Source organism: Microtus ochrogaster, unplaced genomic scaffold (assembly GCF_000317375.1).
Source record: "Microtus ochrogaster isolate Prairie Vole_2 unplaced genomic scaffold, MicOch1.0 UNK1, whole genome shotgun sequence".
NCBI classification, from domain to species: domain Eukaryota; kingdom Metazoa; phylum Chordata; class Mammalia; order Rodentia; family Cricetidae; genus Microtus; species Microtus ochrogaster.
This window is the reverse complement of record NW_004949099.1, coordinates 27,791,081-27,812,433: the sequence shown is the minus strand read 5'-3', so window position 1 is coordinate 27,812,433 and position 21,353 is coordinate 27,791,081. Positions and strand designations below refer to the sequence as shown.

The 21,353-nt window shown below is 50.8% G+C and overlaps 1 protein-coding gene across 9 annotated transcripts in view; it reads left to right on the top strand.

Annotated features, from left to right (window-relative positions):
- Nucleotides 1–21,353, top strand: part of Atp2b2 (ATPase plasma membrane Ca2+ transporting 2) — a 320,647-nt gene that overhangs the window by 214,312 nt on the left and 84,982 nt on the right. For all 9 annotated transcript variants that reach the window (XM_026788029.1, XM_005365023.3, XM_013352966.2 and 6 more), the window contains one exon: nt 20,084–20,281. In XM_026788029.1, coding sequence (XP_026643830.1) covers nt 20,084–20,281 — 198 coding nt within the window. The remainder of the gene's footprint in view (nt 1–20,083; nt 20,282–21,353) is intronic.

Here is a 21,353-nt window from a genome sequence, read left to right as displayed (position 1 = left end):
GAGCAACTCAAAACATTTTTAGAAGTTTTCTTTTAAAGTCATCTCTTGGGGCTGGGAATATGACTCAGTTGGTAGAGTGTTTGCCTGACTTGCACAAGGCCTGAGTTCTATCCCCAGCACCACATAAGCCAGGCATGGTGGTGCACACCTATAATCTTGCACTCGGTAGATAGACACAGGAGAACCAGAAGTTCACAGACATCCTTGGCTACATAGGGAGTTCAAGGCCAGCCGGGGCTACATGAGAAAGTGTCTCAATGAAACAGTGTTGCAATGAAAAAGAAATAGAATCTCATTGAACGATTAACTAGTTGCTATTGGTGGACAGTCATCTCACATATGCTTCTACCATAGAAGAGATTTCCTGTCTGCACACAGACATGTGAGCCCCAGGCATGGTGGACTCCAGGATTTTCAGTGCTGTCTGGATGACCATCCTTCTCTCCTGCCCTGCTAAGCTTCTGCCCTCCTGGGGTTGGCTCTGTTTCAGAGGAGAGGAAGACTCAGGCCCTCCCGTTACCAATCTCCCCAGAAGCAAAAGACATCTTTCCTCATAACCACGCCCCTTTGTATCCCAGCAAAGATTCTCACTGGGCCACCTCTGGTCACATGACCACTCCCTAACCAATCAGATCTGTCTCTCCAAAGGCCAATAGAGGTTAAAGAGGGACTAGAACCAGAACCACAGGAGCTCCTAGGCTCACATAATCAGGGGGAGGCAAAGCAGACACCTTGCTCCTGAGGAGTGCTCAGCCTGTATAGAGGGAAGAGATCGAGAAGACAGCTAAGGGACATGGAAGGGCCCAGAACACCAGTTACACCCCAACTCCAGTCAGCAGCCCAACTCAGCCCCTTTATGATCACATCCAGAGAACCAGGGAAACACCGAGGCAGCCAGCATGTTCCAGCCTGTGACAGGTACTACAGCAGTGAGGAGACTAGCGGGGGTCACGGCCAAATCTTGGTTCCACTTCCTGTCTGACTGTGGCTCTCTGGACCTCAGTTTCCTCATCTATAACATGGAATGAGACTGTGTGGCCTTCATGGCATTGCTGTGAGAAGCAAAGAAAATCTTACAATGTGATTTGAGCCTGACACACACATGGTGGCTGTGACCTCAGCACTAGCTGTTGTCATTCTTCTTTGGGGGTGTCTATATGGCTGAAGGGGATATGTTAGGTCTGCATTAGTGGTCAGGGACTGGCACCCAATCGTGGCAGATAAGTGATCTTGCACAACACACAGGAGTCTATGGGTTTTTTTTTTTTAAAAAATGCCTGCTATTTGCTTTGGAGTGCATATGTACCCTCCCTGAAACACCTCCGCCAAGGAGAAAAGTCCTTTAAAAGCAAGTTGATCCAGACCCCTGTGAGTCAGTGAAGCAGCTCCCCAGAATGGCATCCATACAGCCTCTGAATCATCAATAGACTAAAGCCAGGAACCCATAAGTGCATGCTGAGGATTGTCCCGGTTACACTACTCTACAGGTCATGGAGGACAGGCGAAAGTACAAAGCAGTCCAAGGAAGGGCCGCCCTGCAGTTGACCAGAAGGCTCTGGGGTGACCTCAGCAGAATGGGTGGCCCTGACAGCCATGTGACCTCAGTGGGACGGGTGGCCATGGTGGCCCTGACAGCCACTCAGCAATGCTTTGCACAGCCATGCTTGCAGCAAGTCACAGAGCGGGTGTTTGCAGGAGGGGACCTTGCTTTAGGCAGACCCACTGAGTGAAGGTGCTAAAGCAGAAGGCTGCTGGGCAGCTGTCACCGACCGTGGGCAGCCGTGTCCAGGTCAAATGTTTTCAGCATAGGCTCCTGGCAGGCTCCACGGAAAACGGAAACGTGGGGTGAAAGAGTCACTTTATTCTCATAACAGAGCCATCATCATTTTACAGAGCAGATAGGCACCCACCTCTGTGTTCACAAACAGGGACGAAAGGCAAGGACGTGGGCTTCGAGTCTTATGTGTTGCATATTTACTATGCACAGGTTTGAACCATGCCTTCTCTTCTGTAAAGAGACCTGAGATAGCGTCCAAACATTCCCAAGGGAACAGAATAATATTTGTGTTACATGAATGCATCTGGGATGCTGAGGACCAGACAGCTTTCATGGACACCCACTTCTGGTCCAAGGTCAGGGTAACTGAGCCAAAAACTACTTTAGAGTTGGTAGGCAGTCAGGGCACCAGTCCAGCCAGTGGGGAGGATGCAGCGGAGGCAGAAATCCTTCCTCCAACCTCCTAAAGATCCCAAAGGGAGTCACAAGTGGGCTTTAAACGATGCTTGCCTCGTCACTCTCTGGTGTAGGAGCAGTTCTTGCAGCGGGGAACTGACCACAGCTGTTACACCGTAGATGAGTTAGAGCACACCTGCAGCTTGCCAGCCTTCATAGTTTTGTGTCCACTGCTTCCTCTTCAGCCTTGGGAACCAGGAACTGTTTCTATCCCACCTAACATAGGAGGAAACCGAGGCTCAGAGCCTCTCCATTAGCCTGTACCCCCAATGTGCCCGGGCTTCTGAATGTGACAGACAGGAATGACTGTCTTGAGAGGGAATGCACTGAAGGTCAAAGGAGCACTGATGCCACCTAGGGAGCATCAAAATTGGAGGAGGCTCCCTCTGAACTAGGCTCAAAGAACAGGGAGGCATTGACTGCCCAACTATAGGGAAAAAGTACGGTCTCAGTGGAAAACAGCAAGAATAAAGAACCTGGGGTAAGGATCAGGGTGAGTGTGAGAAATGAGAAGTCCCTAGAAAAGCCTTCAAAGAGCAGGGGTCTCCAGCCACAGGTTGTAGGTGGTTTTGTAAAGTCTGAGTTTAATTGATGTGGTGGTGAATCTCAGTTGTCAGCTTGACCCAGAAGCACCTAGGAGACAGACTTCTGGGCATGCCTGTGGGGAGTTATCATGTTTATGTGCATATATGTGTGTGTGTGTCATGTATATGATAGCTATATACCTTGTTTATTAAGGTATATATTAAGTATTGCTATGAAGTAATGTATTAAGTATATTAATTTACATAATATAATTAATGTTATGTATATTAATATTATATATATGTATATCTTGTTTATTAAGACAGACCTGCCCACTGTGGGTGACACCATCCCCTGGGCTGGGATCGTGGACTGTATAAAAAGGAGAAAGTGAGCTTTGCACAGGCTTTCATTACTCTCTGTTTCCTAACGGGATGCAATGTCACCAGTTTTTCTTACTGTAGCCTCCCTCGCCTTCCATGACGGCCCACATCTTCCCCTTCGCCCTCCATGATACTCCGCATTCTCCCCATCGCCCTCCATGACGGCCCGCATTCTCCCCATTGTGCCTTCCATGATGGCCCACATCCTCCCCGTCAACCTTCCATGAGTACCCGCATCCTCCCCATCGCCCTCCATTAGGACCCGCATCCTCCCAATTACCCTCCATGATGCCCTGCATCCTCCCCATCGCACCCTCCACTATGGCCCACATCCTCCCCATCGCCCTCCATAATGACCAGCATCCTCTTCGAATGATAAGCCAAACAAACCCTTCTCCCTTGAATTGCTCTTGCCAGGGAATTTTGACACAGCAAAGAAAGAGCGACTGATGCAGTTGGTTTGTTTGTACCGTGTGTTCAGACTGTCACCTGGGGTGAGACTACTTAGGTCTGCCCTGCCTGCGTGAGTGTGAAGAGGACCCGCAAGCTCCCTAAGGGTGGAGTCCGCTGCAAGTCTGTCTGCAGATGCTGGATGAGCCAAAGACATGGGAATTCATCCCAGGTCCCCTAGTGCCCCAGGGTGCTAAGGAAGCACCCAGAAAACAGGAGTCTGCACCTGGCTGGGATGCTGGGTCTCCCACGCCCCCTGCATCCTCATCTGTCTTGTATGATGGTATCTGTTGAGTGACATCTTATAAACTGTATTTCTAATAGTTCCAGAGGTTAAAAAGTCAAGATCAGGGACACACGTCTGGAGAGATGGAAGATGGCAGAAGGGATGAGAGCCAGAAAAGGGGACAGAGAGAGGAGGAAAGGGGCTCAGCCCATCCTTCCTCGAAACTCCCCCTTCGCCATGGTTACTAACTGTAACCCACTGCGACTATCAGAACCATCACAGTACTGTTGCTCTATGCCCGAGGGAAAGTCAGGTGACCACACCTTTCAAAGGTCGCTGCCATGTGGGATGATGGATGTCCAACATGGGACACATTGAGAATTCAAACCAGAGCTTTGCCCTGCCCTAGCCAGCTGGCTTTGTAGTGATCCAGCACACGGGTGGTCCCTGGCAAGGGTTTCTTAGTTCCTGAAAGTCCAAGGGCCTGAGCCCTAATTTTCAATTACCTGGGTTTCAGTTTCCCTCTCTGTCAAGTGGGGTAAGGGACAAGAAATATTGCTTAGTGTTTGGACCAGCTCTAACGTTAGTGGTACCTCAGTTCTAAGGCCAGCCTGGGTCCCATGGGACCAGGTGTGGCTCAGGACAGCCAAAACTGCCTCTCTCCACAGGCACCTGTCACCTGAGAAGCCTGGGCAGGGCCGATGAGTTATCCACACAGGCCCGTCACCTCTTGGTGGTTACCTTACTCCACCTGGTGCGGCCCTGGCCCCTGCCGTGGTTTCAGGCAGTTATTTATAGCCCGTGGAAATGAGCGCTCCAGACCTGTGGCTCCCCAGTACCCAGATGGCGTTAGCCTCTGCCTCAAAAAGAGTTCCCCACAGATCCCTACCCAGGTAGCCCCGACAGGTTGATGGGTGGAAGACCTGTCCCTTCTGTGAGGCAGCTTTAGACATTCCTCATGAGGTTAAGAGCCGAGAGCAGGCATTTCTGACTGGATGGCCCAGGAGACTGCTCTGAGGAGGCAATACCTGAACAAGACTGTTTGAAACATCAACAGTTGCTGTGGGGAAGGTGCCCCAGCACGGACAGAGTCACAGAGATGAGGAAGAGAGGAATATGAAACGGTCTGGCCTGGCGCTGGGGCCAGGAAGGAGAAGTTGCAGTCCCTCCAAGTAAGCAAGCAAGTGGGGTGCTTCATGCGGTCTGAGAGCCTGACAAACCTCACTGTCTCACTGAGCCCTCGCAGTAACCCTATACAATTAAGTGAAAGCACCTCATTTTTATAAACAGGGAAACTGAGGCACAAGGAGGTTAAATCACCTGCCTGGGGTCACACAGATAATGTTCAGAGATGAATGGAGATTCAGGATAGGCTGGAAACTCCAGAGCCCAGGCTGAAAGCCCGTCAGAAGAGGGGAGAGATGGCTCAGCAGGTAGAGGCTTTGCTGCCAAGCCGGATGACCTGAGTTCAATCCCTGGGACCCCAATGTCAGAAGAGAAAACCAGCTCCCACAAGGTGTCCTCTGATCTCCATATAGTGTGGTGTGTGTATATTTACACACATACATATATGCACACACAAAAAAATTAAGTAAAATACACTTAAAATGTTTTAATAAGAATACAAAGATTTTGGATGTTGAAACAAAAAGCTTGGGCTGAAAAGAGGTGGAGGTGATCCCAAGCTCACTGGACATCTGGCAGAAATCCAATGAGAGCCAGGGTTCCCCCAGGGTCTCAGCTCTTCCCTGTGTGATGTCAGGAGCAGGGCATATCAGGTGATTCGTAAATGCCAGCGTAAAGACGGGAGTGAAGTCCCTCTCTGCTTCTCTACAGAGCTATTTGAGACATTCTAGAAAACTATTGTCATAGAGAACATAAAATAACAAAGATAAGCCTTGCAAAATGGCATTTTAAAGGAGGGGAGAAGCTAGGAGCCGGGATTGGTAACATGCGTGGCACACAGACGTGAGGACCTGCATTTTGATCCCTGGCACACATATACAAAACTAGCTATGAGCAGGACATTGTACCAGCAGCACCAGACAGGTGGAGACAGAAGGATCTCCAGGACTTGCTGGCTAACTGCCCAGCTGACTTGGGGAAAGACCCCACCTCAGATAAAAGATGGACAGTGATAGAGGAAGAATCACACCAACCTCTGACACAGAGAGAGAGAGAGAAAGAGAGGGGGGGGGAGCGGGGATGTTTTGCCCTGTGCATCCCAACAAAGGCAACAACTCCATGCAAACAGGTACAAGAGGTAAGGGCTAAAAGAAGCATCTAGAACACGCCTGGTATTGGGATAGCCAGTACACTCTTTCTTCTCTTGGCCATGGCATTCCAAGAGCATTGCCAGCTGTGGCTGCAGGTGATGAGACACAGAAGAAAACAGCTGGCCTAAAATGACAGGGGCGGAGTGGCTGTGGGAGCCCAGGCCAAATACTAGAGAAGGCTTGAAACTGAGGTGTGTCCTGCTCAGTGGCAGATCTGACAGAGCAAGTGTCTTTCGGAGAGCTCGGAGGTCAGGGAGGGGTTAGGAACAAATCCTCAACCACTGAGGATTTATTTTGTGCCATACTCTTTACTAGATGGCTAAAAGAGCTGTCTATGGATGCCGAGGGTGCGCGTGGCTGTTTTCAGGCCCCTGTGTCTATCTCTTGGGTCTGCCAGTCACTCTATGAGCACAATAATCCTGGTGGCCTCTGAACATCACAGAGATCCAGGAGAATCAGCTCTCAACCTCCCATTTTATAGAAAAGAAATGGATTCTCTAGGAGAAACTGGCCCAGGGCCAGTGGGTGATCTGGGATTTTCTTTGGTGTCTGTCCTTGTGCTGGACCTCTGGTTTTTCCTCACTGCCCTCCTTTCTAGGGAGCACCTAGAAAGTGTACAGTGGCCAAGACAGAGGCCTCTTGATGCTAGAGCCAAGAGGTATTCAATACTGTGATCTGGTGGAGGGGGGAGGAAGTGGCCTGGGGGAGTGTGCTGGGTGTGGCCTGGGGCAGAAAAAGAAACATGCCTGCAAAGGTGTGCTGCTAAGCACCACCATGGATTTGATGTTCCCAAACTTCCTCTCAGTCATGAAGGCCTGAGGGTCTGTCTCCCTTCCCCTGGAGAGGGGCAGCTGGAGCATCTCTTGAGCAGAGAGACAGTCCTGGGTATGGGGACTCCCACCCCTTGAAGGCAAGGGTGATTTCATTCCCTCTGAAACCCGACACCTAGAAAACAGACTGTGTGTGTGTGTGTGTGTGTGTGTGTGTGTGTGTGTGTGTGTAGGGCTCCCTTCTACCCGGCTCCACAAACACCCTCAGCCCAGTCCCACTTCAGCCATCTCCACCCCAGAACCTCCTTGCTCACATCCCCAACAGGCCCCGATCCCCGATGAGAAAAACTGTCCCTTTGACCCCACTGACCCTCAAGACCTAGGGGAGATCCCCAAGTTCAGGGGAGGGAGGGCTCTGAGCTGGCAGAGATGCACCACAGCTGCCCCTCGTTAGCCTTTAGCCACAGAGGGAGGCTAACTGAGATGTGGGTTTGGCTCTGGTAGGAGGCAGAAAGCTTCCTCTCAAGCGGAGAGGCGGGAACTTTAATTACCCAGGCAGAGCAAGGGAGCGGGTTTGGATGCTGCAGGGCCAGGCTGCGAATCTGTTTCTCTCATGTCCCTACTCTGGGTCTGATGACTGTTTGATCCTGAACTTGGAGCTTCTCTATTGTTCCACACCTACCCAGGCTTGTCCAAAGTGAGCTAACAAGCACCGTAGGAGTAGCCAGGCTTCGGTTCGCTAATGAAGAACAGACAGCTGTGTGGGGCCTGGTAGAGAGGCCTCCCTGGGCAGAGCAGTTCAGCTTGGGAAGGGAGAACCTTCACTCCAGCAGCTGCTTTCTGTATTAGCAGCATCTAACAGAGAGGAGGCCAAGGCAATGTGTGCCAGGTCACACCCTAACAAGTGGCAGAAGTCGGGGACCCGAACTTCCTGGCCCCAACTCTGTTCAGTCAGCTCTTGAGTTGTTTCCAGCTCTCCAGTTCACATGGCTCTTCAAGGCCTCTGGGAAAACACGGTGCCTCAGTCCTGAACCTTCAACTTTGTCCCTGAACTTGACCAACAAGGCAGCCTTCTGTTAGCATGCTTTCCAGTCATGAAAGGGTTAATAACGCTATGAATGTCTGGAAAAGAATCGCCTCTAGGAGACGCTGGATCAATCAGCTTGAGGTTTAAGGGCATTAGCCTGATTCCTTTGTGGAAAGAAACAAGTTCAGGATGTAACCAAGGGAGCCGAAGCCTGTGGCATCTGTTAAGCACCAGGTGTTCAGAAACTGGTTTTTTGTTTGTTTGTTTGTTTGTTTGTTTTGTTTTGTTTTTGCCAAAGGTAACCCCTGGCATGCCTATCTCTACCATTGAGGTTTAGTCCCCCAAAAACTTTTAAAACTCATCCGTGTGTTTCTTGGGAACCTGTTGTGTGCTAAGCCCAGTTCCAGGCCCAGAGCTATAGATAGTAACTAGCAAATATCCATGTTTCTGTGTTCATGGGACTTGCATAGGAGCATGGGCGACAGAAAAAGGTCAAGGAACAGTGCAGTGCAAGAGCTTGCCCGGGGTCTAGAGGCTCTAGAAACAAGAAGCTTCCTTGGGAAACAGCAGGGCAGGGTGTCTGAACCCTGAGAAAGGAAGGAAGTGGGAGCCAGAGGATGGAAAAGAGAGGGCAGGCAAAGGCTGAGGTGGGTAGGGTCTAGGGGACCAGAAGAAGTGGAGGCCGTGGAGGGGTAAGGGGCTGTCCTCTAAAATGTGGGATATTTCAGGGAGTGGGGTAGCTGCATACACTTTTTAACTTTGACCAAAAGCCTACAGTGTGGGTTCTAAGCCCTCAGTCACTTGGGGGAGGAACAGCTGAGGTATACGAGGCGTGGCTTGCCCAGTGAGGATGCTGCAAGGCCACTGTGTTAACACAGACCTGAACTGCGCTACTCACACCGCCTACCCACTGTTGTCCGCTCAACTTGATGCTATCCCTGGCTCTAGGCTTCCCAGCATCATCCTCTCTACCTGAGTGTCTGTCATTTTGTCTTCATGACTGGGCCTCAGGCTGAACAGAACTTGGCGGGATGTGATTCAAGGGTTCGTTCGGAACATCGTGTCTTCCGTACAATTCCAAGTAGCTACATCCTTGGTTGCTAGGCAGCCAGGTGCAACCCAGTGCAGGGGGCTGGAGATGGGGAATGATTCACCCTAGGCACCCACCCTTCTTTGCCTCTGTGCCTCAAGATACAACCCCTCCCAGCCAGGCAGGGGAAACCCCAGGGCAAAATGGACACAAGCTGAAAAAGCAAACAGTTCAAATCAAATAGAACAACTTCTGCCCCCACAGGAAAATTGAGCCAAGGATCTTCTTCAAAAGTAATGGGAAGAGCTTTGATGGCTATCATGATGGCCCATGTTTTTGGCCAGGCCCCAAACACCGTTCCAGGCAGATTCACATATGTGATGGGTGAATCTTTGCCTCACAAGAGCCCTGTGGGAATGGTATTGCTAAAATCCCACTTTATAGATGTGAAAAACACGGCACTGTGGAGATTAACATGCCCAGCCTGTTCACAACAGGATCAGGCACGGGAGCCCTAAGCCCAGCATCAGGACCAGTGGACACAAGGCAGATCTGGGGGATGGCTGAGGACCGGTGAGGAGAAATAGACTCCAAACTGGAGCTAGATTAATTGATTCACAACTTATTAGCAAAGAGCTGAGGTTGGTGGAAAGGGTCCAGGGGGTGGCAGAAGTGTCTGTCAAGGGGAGGAAACAGACCTAGGCTAGGAAAAGTAGAGAGGAGGTAAGACACCTCCAGAGAAATCAAGAACAGCTTGCCACCAACTCACCATTCGAGACTTGGCACCTCGAACATTGGGTGAGATGGGTCTCTGTGCCCTTCAGAGCCAGGACGTGCCTAACACTCTGGATGCAGAATCTATTTAATGTTTATTTTAATATGTGAGCAAAAAGAACAGAAAGGGGGAGGGAGGGAGTGGAGAAGTGGATGTCTGCCGTGGTGCCTTAGGGAGGTGAGCCCAGACTACATGGTCAGAAGTGGGGCGGGAGGAAGAATCCTCACTGAGGGGCCACTGTAGAAAAAGACAAGAGAGAAAGGCTTAGAGTCTGAATTTAAGTGTGACCTCAAGAGCAAAGAAAGTTCAAATCAAAAAACACCAAGGAAGTTGATCTATATCTCCAGTCAGAGGAAGAACAGATGTGCAAGGAACAATGAATTTGGCTGGCAGGAATATCCAAAACCACAACAAAAGGCTTCCCTTCTATGCACCGTAAGATTCTGTCCCAGGTATTGAAAAGAAAACAGACAGATTGAAAGACATCTCAAGTCCTTCTCTACTTAACCCACAGCAGTGACAGACATCTCTAATCAATCCCAGTGTCCAACACCAATGGCAGGCCAGCATCTGAAAAGAGTGAGAAGACAGGCCAGTATCAGGGAGCCTGTGCTTTTTCCTGCGCTGGGGTCTAGACCCTGCCAATCTCTTGTCAGAGCTCGTAATCTAGACCTCCTTGCAGTTAGAGTCCCAAGTCCTGTCTTCCAACCCAGCGGGACAGGAGCATAGTCAGCCCAGACTCTGTCCTTTCTCTGCCAAAGGAGACCACCTCAGCTGCAACAGGAATATCACCAAGATGTCACCAGAGGCCTGTGGGTCATTCAGGGCCCTGGGGTTCTGAATCCAGCACTTTCTCTGGTGCTTCTAGGAAGCCAAGCAGTGGGCCCGAGTGCAGGCAGAAGCACCTGTCACCACAGCATATCCGATGCTAACTTACAGGAAGAGGCCGTGACTGGTTCCCCACAGAAGCCTTGGCCCAGCTCCACCCTGGTGCTATTTCCCCTCAGCCACTGTGGCTTCACTGAATCCTACCCTGCATCTTACCCAAGCCCCACAAGGAAGGGGAGTTATTTTATTCCCTCCACACTGAACTGCAGACCCTGGCAGTGAAGAGGGCAGATGCCTAGGCTGTGGTGAGGGCAACAGAGGGACCTTTTGAGGGTCCATTGGGGAAATGCACTGGGCATTTTACTGACAGAATCCCTATGATGCCTGGTGAAGCATCACCAAGAATGTCATGCCTTATAAAGGCTGACCCATGCCCAAGGATTCCAACAGCCAGCAATGCAGAGGACTTGACAGCTGCCCAAGCCTAGACAGTGCCCTCTCTGGGGAGTGGTACTACTGTTTCCCAAATGTCAGTCTGTGTCGCACAGCCTCTCCTCACCCTCTGTCCTGAGAAGTCCAGAGAGGGTGAATGTCTGTCGCTCACACCACATAGCTGGAGAACAGAAAGGCCAGTCATTGGGTACAGTGCACTCAAAGGCCCAAGAACAAAAAAAAATGGTTCCGTGTTTTATCTGTGCCTGACCCAACTGCACCCATAAGAGTTTCACCCAGCATGTGGTCGCGGCAGTGCCTCATTAGGCTTCCAAGTGAGTGCAGAAAATGAAGGAAGATGGCCCCTGTGCTTCTGCTCACTGGCATGTGATGAGTTGGCCAGAGAAGAGGTGGTCACAGGGTACCCTGCAGGGACATTCTGCACACTCTTTGTAATTGCCCCAGGCTCAACTTAGGAAGTCGGTGCTTTAATGCACAAGGAAACCAATGCCCACGCTACAGCAACTCATTGAAGATCAGACAACTAGAAGCTGGCAGAGCTCAGGTTCTTCCTTAGACCCCTCCAGAGCCTGTAGCTATACAGCCTTTAGGGGGACACTCGGGGTTCAAAGCCCTCAAGGTTAGCTCTCAAAGCAACAGCGTTGGGGATCTGGGGTGTGGTTCAGCCATAGAGTACCTGCCTGGAGTACCCAAAGCCCTGAGTGCAATCCCCGGTGCTAGTAAACAGGGTGTGGGGTGCATGCTTGTACTCCCAGCACTTGAGGGGTGGAGGCAGGAGGTTCAGAAGTTCAACAGCATCCACCGCTCCTTACCAAGTTCAAGGGTAGCCTAGGATACGTGAGACCCTGTCTCAAGAAAAACAAAACGAAACAACAAAGGGCTGGTGTGCTGCTTGGCCAACCTAGGCTGTCCATCCAGGCACATCAGCGATTTGCCTTCATAACGCTCTATCTCTTATCTCTCCCACTTTTGAAGTAGAGTCTTGCTATTCCATTCACATTGTCCTTGAACTCACTATGTAGCCCCAATTGACCCAAAACTCACCTGGCAATTCTTCTGCCTCTGCCGGCCAAGTGCTGGGATTTGCAGGTGGGAGTCAGCATGTCCGTCTGCTTTCCCCTTTCTTCTGTGCCTCAGTTTCTTCCCTCAGACTGTGGAATAATCCCCATTCATTCACAGTCTCCCTCATGAAGTTTTATCCACTTAGAAAGGTCTAATTTAGTGTTTGTGGGTAAAGAACATGATCCCAGGCTTTAGGGCCTGGGCTTTAAATTCAGGTAGACTCAGGTGACACCCAAAGGAGGGTGTCCTTACAGCTCCGTGCCTCAGATTCTCCATCCATAAGACATTTCACAAAATGAGGTCATAGGAATACCATGAGCAGCAAATGGTGCAGTGACCATGCAGGGTAAATGATGGGGACACTGTGACCACTGTGCCAGTGTGCCATTGACTCCTGCCTTCCTGACCCCCACTTTCCCTGTGAGTTCTATGGACCTGGGAGGCCCCGTGGGAGATGAGGGACAGCTGCAGCTTCTACGCCACCCTCCCCAGGAACTCACTCTGAGCCAGCTGCCCTGAGTTCCTTCACACCTGGCTCCCTGCAGCTTCTGCTCATCGCCCAAAAGCCCCCAGAACTCTTTCATTGTTGGAGAGCATCCCTTTCTACAGCTTGCTTCCTGACCTAGTCCCCAAGCCACCATTTGTAAGAACAAGAAGAACCCAGTGTCCTGCAGTCTTCTCAAGAGTAACATCAGGATGGGAAGGTCACAGGCATCCAAGTTAAGGCTCAGGCTGCCCATGCACATGTCCTCTTCAAGCCTGTGCCTGGCCTCCATGACCCCGGGGTATGCCTGGAGGCTTTCCTACCCCTCCTGTCAGCATGAACACAAAGCCGCGGCACAAGAGCTTGGGCATAGAAGGGGTGACCAGAGGAGACCCTGAGTGCCCCTGCAAACTTCAGTTCCTTTCATAGAGACTCCAGTCTTGGAGAATATGTCACTCTGGAGTCCAGCGTTGCCGCCAACCTCTGCTGTGTCTAGGAAAGGCCGTGTGTTTACTAAACATCTACTATAGTTCAGAACAAAGTATGCCGCACTGTCCCTGCCCTCATGGAGCTGACACTTGGCAAGGGAGCCAAGTATAAGGAAAAACACTTGTGTTATTAACGATTTAAAGGGAAGGGACGCTTAGGGGCTAGAAAAACATTAAAAAATGGAGTCGACCCCCAGAAGAGGCTCGGCCAAAGAGGAAGGCATTCCCAGCAGAGAGAACGGCACATGCAAAGGCCCTGAGGCAGGGAAGAACTGTGCTAGAGCCTCAGGAAGTAGGTTGGTGTCGCTGGAGCATGACGGTGGAGATGGGGCAGTGAGGTAGTGGGGAGCATCAGGGACCAGGGCTTGGGTCTTGGTAAGGACTGTGACTTTCAGCTGTATGTGATAGATGCCACTAGAGTGTAGTAGATATGGATTTAACACAAACACAACACACCTTACTTTCTGAAGACACAGACTACAGGCAGGAGCAGAGAGACTAGTTAGTGAAGCTATCTGGGGCAGCAATGGTGGTGACCCAGCTGACTGGGGGAATCAGACAGGAAAAGGCTGGCCAGAGGTGAGGTTTTCTTCAGACAGAGTTTCCTAGGTACATGCAACAGAATTAAAAGGCTAAAGGTGGCCCAGCATATTCTAGCATAATCGCGGCACACGCTTTTAATCCCAGCACCCAGGAGCCAGAAGCAGGCAGATCTCTGAGAGTTGTTCAAGGCCAGCCCAGAGTGAGACCCTGTTTTCCCCCATCCCACCCCTAAGGAAGAAACAAAAGAGGTGAGAATGGACCTAACGGTTCACCGTAGACAAGATACAAAGAGAAAGGTGAGAAGACAGGGCCATCTGCTGAGCACCTACCGTGTATCCAGCTTGTCGTGTCTTGTGTTCATCTCCATGACCAGGCTGTGAACTAGGCACCATCCCGCCCACGACATGGAGGAGCTGCAATAACCCAGTCAGGGACACACAGGTCACAGATGAGGTGAAGTTATCAACCCAGGATTATTTATCTCCAGGTCCATTTCATCTAAAAGTTATATAGGAAAAAAAAACTGCATTTTCTTTAGTGTTGATCTAAAAAATGAAGCTTGAATGATTCAGATAAAACACAATTCTCCTGGTTAAAACTCAGATATTCCAGCCAGAGCAGACTACCACAGCCAGTCCGGCTGCCTCTTCCGAGAGCGAGTGCCACCGTCGTGAGCTCGGATCAGATCTTTGCACGCCTCTCGCCACACACTTGCATGTGTGTGTGTGCGTCCACAGAGACGTAGCATTCAGTTTTACACAAATGCAGTCGAATATCACATATTGTTCCGATGCTTGTTTTCGCTCACCAGCTTTCCTTGGGGAAACTTCCGTGCTGGGGAACATAAACCGAGCTCATGTTTTAAGAACTGCCGTGGAGTCTGTTGTGGGCTAGATGAACCACAGTTTATTTAGCCCACTCAATTTCCAAAGACAGAAACTCATTTTCCTATAAATGTAGCTTTTAAAGTGCTTGGAGGGTTTTTTTTTCCTGGAAATATAAGGCTTTTATTTATGCTAATGGAAGAACCCACATCACACTGACAGCACAAATATTTAGCAACACTCAGCCTGATGACTTCGTTCTCCAAATCCCCTTCAGGTACCTTGGAGCTAGCACTCATCCACAGCCAAGGCTCTGTGTAGAACGGGAGGCCGTCTCTGGAGCAGCACAAGAGAGGAAGAGTTCTTGCCTTTGACCTGGGCGCGGGGTCCTGTGGAAGGCAGCTAGCAAGCATTGAAAGAGCACTCGTGGGGCCTCTGCGGTTTGGGTTTCAGCTGTGTCGTGACTGTGAAAAGTCAGGCTCCATTTTTAAAAAAATGGATACTCATAGAGAGATACTCATTGCCTGCTTGCCAATGTGCAGGACGCCCCCTACTGGGGTAGTGGGGAAGGGCAGCTTGCAGTGTTTCTGAGTTGAAGCATTTCCTCTGAAGGAAAGTCTTATGGGCAGTGGATGAAGTTTTGGGGCCTCTATTGTTCTAAGGGGCAAGGGCAAAGCCATCAAGAAGCAGGCTAAATGGAGAGTCTTCTATGAGGTTGACAGAGTACAGAGTGGTCACAGTTTGTGTGTGTACAACAAGGCTTAGTTGGAGGGAGATGGGCTTCCCATCAGTCACACCCCGGTAGATCTATCTCATAGCATGAAGAGGCCAGGGTGAGAGAGGGGGCCCAGCCCTCTTCTGCAGCCAAATCACACTTCTTAAAGGCCAAGTCACTTCCGTGTTTTGGTGTCTCAGTTTCCTGACTGGGTAACCATGAAACCATGCTGCTCCTGTAAGGTGGATCCAAGAGACACCCAGAGGAAATTTGGGGACACATTGCAGATCAGCATAACTTGTTTTCAGGAGAACAGCAAGTAATTACCTTACTAGTCGTGTGCTCACATGGGTCATCACTCACACTAAATAATATGTTTGCTATTTGTCCTAAGTGCCAAGTGTCTGGCTTTCTCTTTCATCTGGGAACTCATACCCAAGAGTCTAACTCTTCCTTAATACAAATAATTTATATTTTCACAGCATCTAGAGACTCACACTAACCATCCCCACATGCCCCCTACTTATGAGCCCCCTTCTCTGCCCACATAGAACATCCTGGAGCTATGAGTTGAGATGCCCACCATGGAAGTCCCACCATGGACTTCGCAGTAACTCAGTTTGACTCAGGTCAAGTACATTATGGAATTTGAATCCGTGAACCTCATATCTGCATCTGGGTCAGGTTAGAGGCCCGTGTTTCCCCATCATGTCCCTGTGCATATGAGCATACTGGAGGACTCTGCATGCAGAGAAAACAGTCAATGGTGTGACCATTCAGGTTCATGTCTGCCATGAACACTGAGTTCACAAGGGGTGTGTGTGTGTGTGTGTGTGTGTGTGTGTACATGTATGTGTGTACATGTATGTGTATGTATGTGTGTGTATGAGTATGTGTGTATGTGTGTACACACACCAGATCTGCACATCAGCACATAACCAGTAAACATGCCACTGCCCTGTGAGCATTTATAATCACTCTGGATGCACAGGTACCCCACCTAGGATTGCCAAGTATCAAGAGATGCCTTTCCAACCCTCCCCTGCCTATCAAGAACCAGGATGTAGTCACAGGCTGTACATATGCCTAGCATGTACACTGGATAGCAGCTATCCCTGTTACCTACCATGGCTCTGACAGACCCAGGCCATGAGGGCGGAAGCAACGGAGGGAGGCCCATATGTGGGCAGTTTTCCCACAGAGGCCAAATCAAGCTCACATGGCTTCCAGGAACTTCCCCTGTGTTCAAGTGTCTCTGAACAGCTGAGGCCCCCACATCCCCATCTCTGATCCCTAAACAGACAGGAAAGCATGGAAAGATGTTCAGGGTTCCCTCAGGATTCCGGGTATCAGTGTCCAGAAGGTGGTAGCAGCAAAGGCAGGTTTCGGTCAGGGTTTGACACCCGAGGGGCTAGCCTGAGCAATGTGTGACTGAAAGTAGGAGCTGGTGATGGGGGAGGGGTGTCAGATAACAGTGAGAAGCCTAGGTTGTTCTTGGCTGTGGAAATCAAGAAAGGAGGAGGGGGGAGACTTCGGAACCACTCAGAGAGGCCGCTGTAGCCCAGAATCAGGATGGTTGTGAGGAGCTTAGGATCAGGTTCAGAGCAGAATGTACGGGTGAGGTCCCGATTGCCTACCACTGTCTTCTCCTCTCCCCAGCCCTCCTCTCCCTGCCAGAATTCTAGCTTCCTCCTCCAGCCTTCCTTAGCCACGTGTCTCGGGCTGTCAAGTTCTTGGCCTGATGCACTTTCTGCATCAACTATGGCCCCCTGGAGGCTACGAACGTGGCAGCAGCGTGGAAACTCCAAGAAGTAAGACAGGTCTCATGGGAGCTGGAAACACTGCAGAACTGAGCAAAGAGCTCACTTCTTGGGTCCAGACTCTGTCACCTACCACCGTGACATCTGGACCAGTCGCTTTTCTCATTGAGCTGGCCAGTGATCCAAGGCCACACGCGTCATGGCTCCTAGAGACCCTGGGCTCAAGGTTACCTAGCAGCCATTTTTCTTGTCTTGCCTCTGAAGACCAGCAGCTACACCTAGAGACTGGACTGTCCCCTCTTGTGGATGCTTGTAACCACACATGTGGCAGACCCATCCAGTGACCTATGCAGGGCCTAGGTAGCACTGGAGAACTTGCATTTCCCCAGTTCCTGGGAGAGACTTCTAGCCTGAGGACCACCCTACCCCAGCAGTGAGCAAGATCCTAGGACGTTATTTCTGTCTCCAAATATGGCCTTGCCCAGTTCAGTCAGAAACTGGCCCTGGAGCCCGGGCATGAATAGACTTTAAATGTCCCAGCAACTACAGTGTGAGGCCAGGTCGAGACCCTGCACCTTGTGGGTGGTTCATAATGACAGCCACTGGGTCCTTTGCCATTGTAAACACAGGAAAGGTATTGCTGCCATTCAAATGCCTGGCATAAGGAAAATGAGGCCCAGAGAGAGAAGACCATCTGCCTGAGGGCACAGGGCCAGAAGCAGTCCAGGCATCTTAGCCCATTTCACCATTTTGGCCAATTGTTGCAAATCCCTAGTAGTAGTTTCCTGGGAGCTGGCCACTGGGCCAGCCTCTGGCAAGGGGTAGGACCTCTGGACTCCTCCCACAGCCACACCACAGGGCTGTAAATGCCCACCCTGCACACCAGCCCAGCTTGGTCCCAGAAAATAAAATAGCTGAATCTTCAGTTCTCATCCCAGCATGCCTTGGGCTTCTGCCTTCCCAGGAAAGTACTAAAGGGATGAAAATTTTTTTGAAAGGTGTGTCCTCCCTGACGCCACCACCCTAGTTTCCCTGTTAAGACAAGTGAGCCTAGAGGGGCCTAGCCCTTCGTGCATGGATCTCACTGCACTCAGACATGTGACCTGCAGTCATGAGTGAGATGAGTCTAAGGCCCCCTGCGCCAGCCTGCGGGACGGTTCTGAGACCAACCTCTGCTCCAGATCATGAAGCTGGGTGAGAGAGGATTCATCCCACAAACCCACAACCCACAGGGGCCAGGACTGGGTCAGCAGTAAGGTGGCTGCTTTCCGCCCCTATAAGACAGTGGGTATGTTGTGTAGGAACAAGAGGGTGTCACTGGCATCGAAAGAGAATGAGCCAGATCCTGGCAAGATGGCTCCAGTGATAAAGGTGCTTGCTCTGCAAGCCTGACAACCGAAGAGTCTCAGAACTCACATGAAGGTGGAAAAATAGAACTCACTCCACAGTTTTCCTCTGGTCTCTAAACACATGCTATGACACACAGGTGCCCACACACATCTCACATGCATCCACACACAAGAATTATTATTATTATAAGTTAATAAGAAGCATAAGCCAAAACAGGACACTGCTGTGGTCCAAGTGTCTGCCATGCACCTTATTCCCCTGCTAGTGCTCATCACACCCATCTCTGCACATCCACCAAGGGGCTCCCTAGTCCTTAGCCATCTGTATCTCTGTGTAGATGAGTCCAAACACACAGAAGAGGCCGTGTAGAGGGCTCAGCATGGGCATATGGAGCAGAGGGAGCCAGAAACCAGTCAGGGAGGGCCCTGGGTGAACCAGAATTGAGATAGAAGGTGGAAGGGAGATCTCAGCTGTAGTTTAGAAGTCAGACCAGAAGCAGTACCGCAGAAGGGGACATGCAGCTTCAATATGGAAATGATGAGGCGCTTCCAGCGTTGCAAGGTCAGAGGTCAGGTGCATGAGGCTACAGGGTTATCTAGACTCAGAGAGCAGGTGGGTTGTCAGTGGGCCCCATTGCTCCAACAGGTGCATATCAAGGCTGTGCTCGCTGCTCTGGTCCAGGAACCACAGCCAGAACCACCTGAGCGCCTGCTGCCCTCAAGATGGATCTCACAGTAGTGCATATGTTTGCCCATGGGAGGTTGGCTCCCAGCTGGTGCTGCACTGTCGCATTCTCAGCTCTGCTGCAGGGTTGCACACTGCCCAGGGGCATACGAAAGGCTTGCTGGCTCAAGCAACACACGAGCCTGTGGGTTAAGTGCCCTCACCACCACCATCGCCATTATCTTCACAGCAGAAGGGAAAACTGAGGGTCAGGCTGCATCCAAAGCCCAGAGGCAGTTCACCAAGCGCTGCCGTGTTTAAGAAGTGGGAACTCAGATCCGGGGAAGAAGCAGGCTGAATGGTGACCTCCATGCTCACTGGAGCAGACTGTCACATACTAGGTGGCCTTGATCCAGGAATAGCTGCCTCTCTCATGGCTCTGAAGCCCCAAATCCAAAGCTGAGTGCTAGCCAGACCCTGCCCTACACGCAACAGGAGAGGTCATCCCTAACTTCTTTCAGAATCTGGTAACTCTGGGATCCTTGGTTGCAGCTGTCCCTCTGATCTCTGTCCACCCTCTTACACAGCTGTCTTACAGCCTGAGTCAGTGTCACCCATAAGGACACTTATCTCTGGACAGAGGGACATCTGGGTCATCGTAGATGCTCTGGCCTTAGTCACATCTCCGGAGAGTGTTTACCCAAGACAGGTCCCTGACCCAGGTCCTGGGAGTTGGACTTGGATAATCACAGATTCCCCAGCTTACAATGGCCTGGCTAAGAGTTGTTCAACCTTGTGACTGGGTGACAGTGTACCCATCCAGCCATCCAGGGGGACACCTTCAGTCCATACTCAGTAAATTATATCAGATGTTCGGCACTTAGTATGGAGGAGGCTTTGTGTGATATGTCTCTGCCAAGCTGCAGTGGGCTGGGCTGAGCTGAGCTATGATTTCAAGAATCAGGTGTATGAAGTGTTCCTCGGCATGCATGTTCATGGGGACGAGTACCACCATGAATCTGGAAGCATCCATGTTTCTAGGTTCCTCCATTCACTTAGCAGGGGGCCCCTCAGGACATGAATTGCTTGGAACACTGGGCTCCTTAGGCCGAAAGCCTGAAAGGTTCCTGCCATGTTTGCCTGTTCTTTCCTTAGCTCCCAGTAACAGGCATGCATCTCTCCTGGCCCCTGCCCAACTCGACTGCCCTCTGTCCACAGGTTTGCCAGGCACTGCTCCAGACCTGGAAAAGAGGAAACAGATTTTTGGGCAAAACTTCATACCTCCAAAGAAGCCAAAAACCTTCCTGCAGCTGGTATGGGAAGCGCTGCAGGACGTGACGCTCATCATCCTGGAGATAGCAGCCATCATCTCCCTGGGACTGTCCTTCTACCACCCACCCGGAGAGAGCAACGAAGGTAGGGTGTCCCGGACACTCCCGAGCACACAGCATGCGGAAGGGTGCATGTACGGACAGTGCCCACAGCACTGTACAGCGGGAGCGACCTGGCTGGGACTCAGGCCACAGAGACCACTGCATGCCCAAGGTCCCAGTCAGCCCACCGTGAGTGCAAGGCTAGACCAGCAGTGGTGATAACTACAGTGGGCATTTATTAGACGCCTTCAGTATTCCCAGCTTGAGCATCCTTTAAACACAAGGGAACTGGGGTATAGAGAAGGAGGTTGAGTTGCTCTGGGCCACCCAGTATCTAAGTTCGTGGTAACTAAATATCGAACTATCATAGACTATGTGGTTAATAAAGAGACATGTCTCTTGTTCTGGAGACTCCCGAGCCCAACCACAAGGCGGTGCATCTGGTGAGGGGCTTGAGCTGCACTGTAGCACGGCGGTGGGGTTGCATGGTAAGGCCAGGCATTCATGTTCCCTTAGCTATTTCCCTGCCCTGGGATGGCCCCCCATGACTTCATCTAATCCATATTACCTCAACAAGGTCCCGTTCCCAAAGTCCACCTATATGGGAGCCTGGGGGTTAATATCTGGCGTGGGACCACAGTGCACACCAAGAAGAAAGGCCTGGGGTTGGCTGTGGAGCATGTTACAACGTGCTGCCAAGCTCCTTCCAAGGCCATTCCTTTCTGTCACCTGACCATGGGAGCGGAGTCGGTTCTCTCTCTCCACCATATGGGTTCTGGGGATTGAATTCAGGTTTCCAGGCTTGGCAGTGAGCACTTTATCCACTGCGCCATCTAAATGGCCCTGGCTTTTTTTTTTTTTCTTTTTCGTGTGGTTTCTTTCCATAGAAGATAGGAAGAAAGGCAAATTAAAAAGTCGGGCAGAAAAATGGTAGACGCAAACGAATCCGTTATAATTGCTACTGTGATTCAGATTTAAGATTGACTTGAGCTTCCCAGTAGCTAGGGCAGAAAGGCAAGATGGGTGATTTTGATAGGCCGAGCTATCAACAAGAAAGGGGGTGAGGCTTCTGATAGTGGATCCTGGGACGGATGTTCCCATAGGAGAGTGAGGGG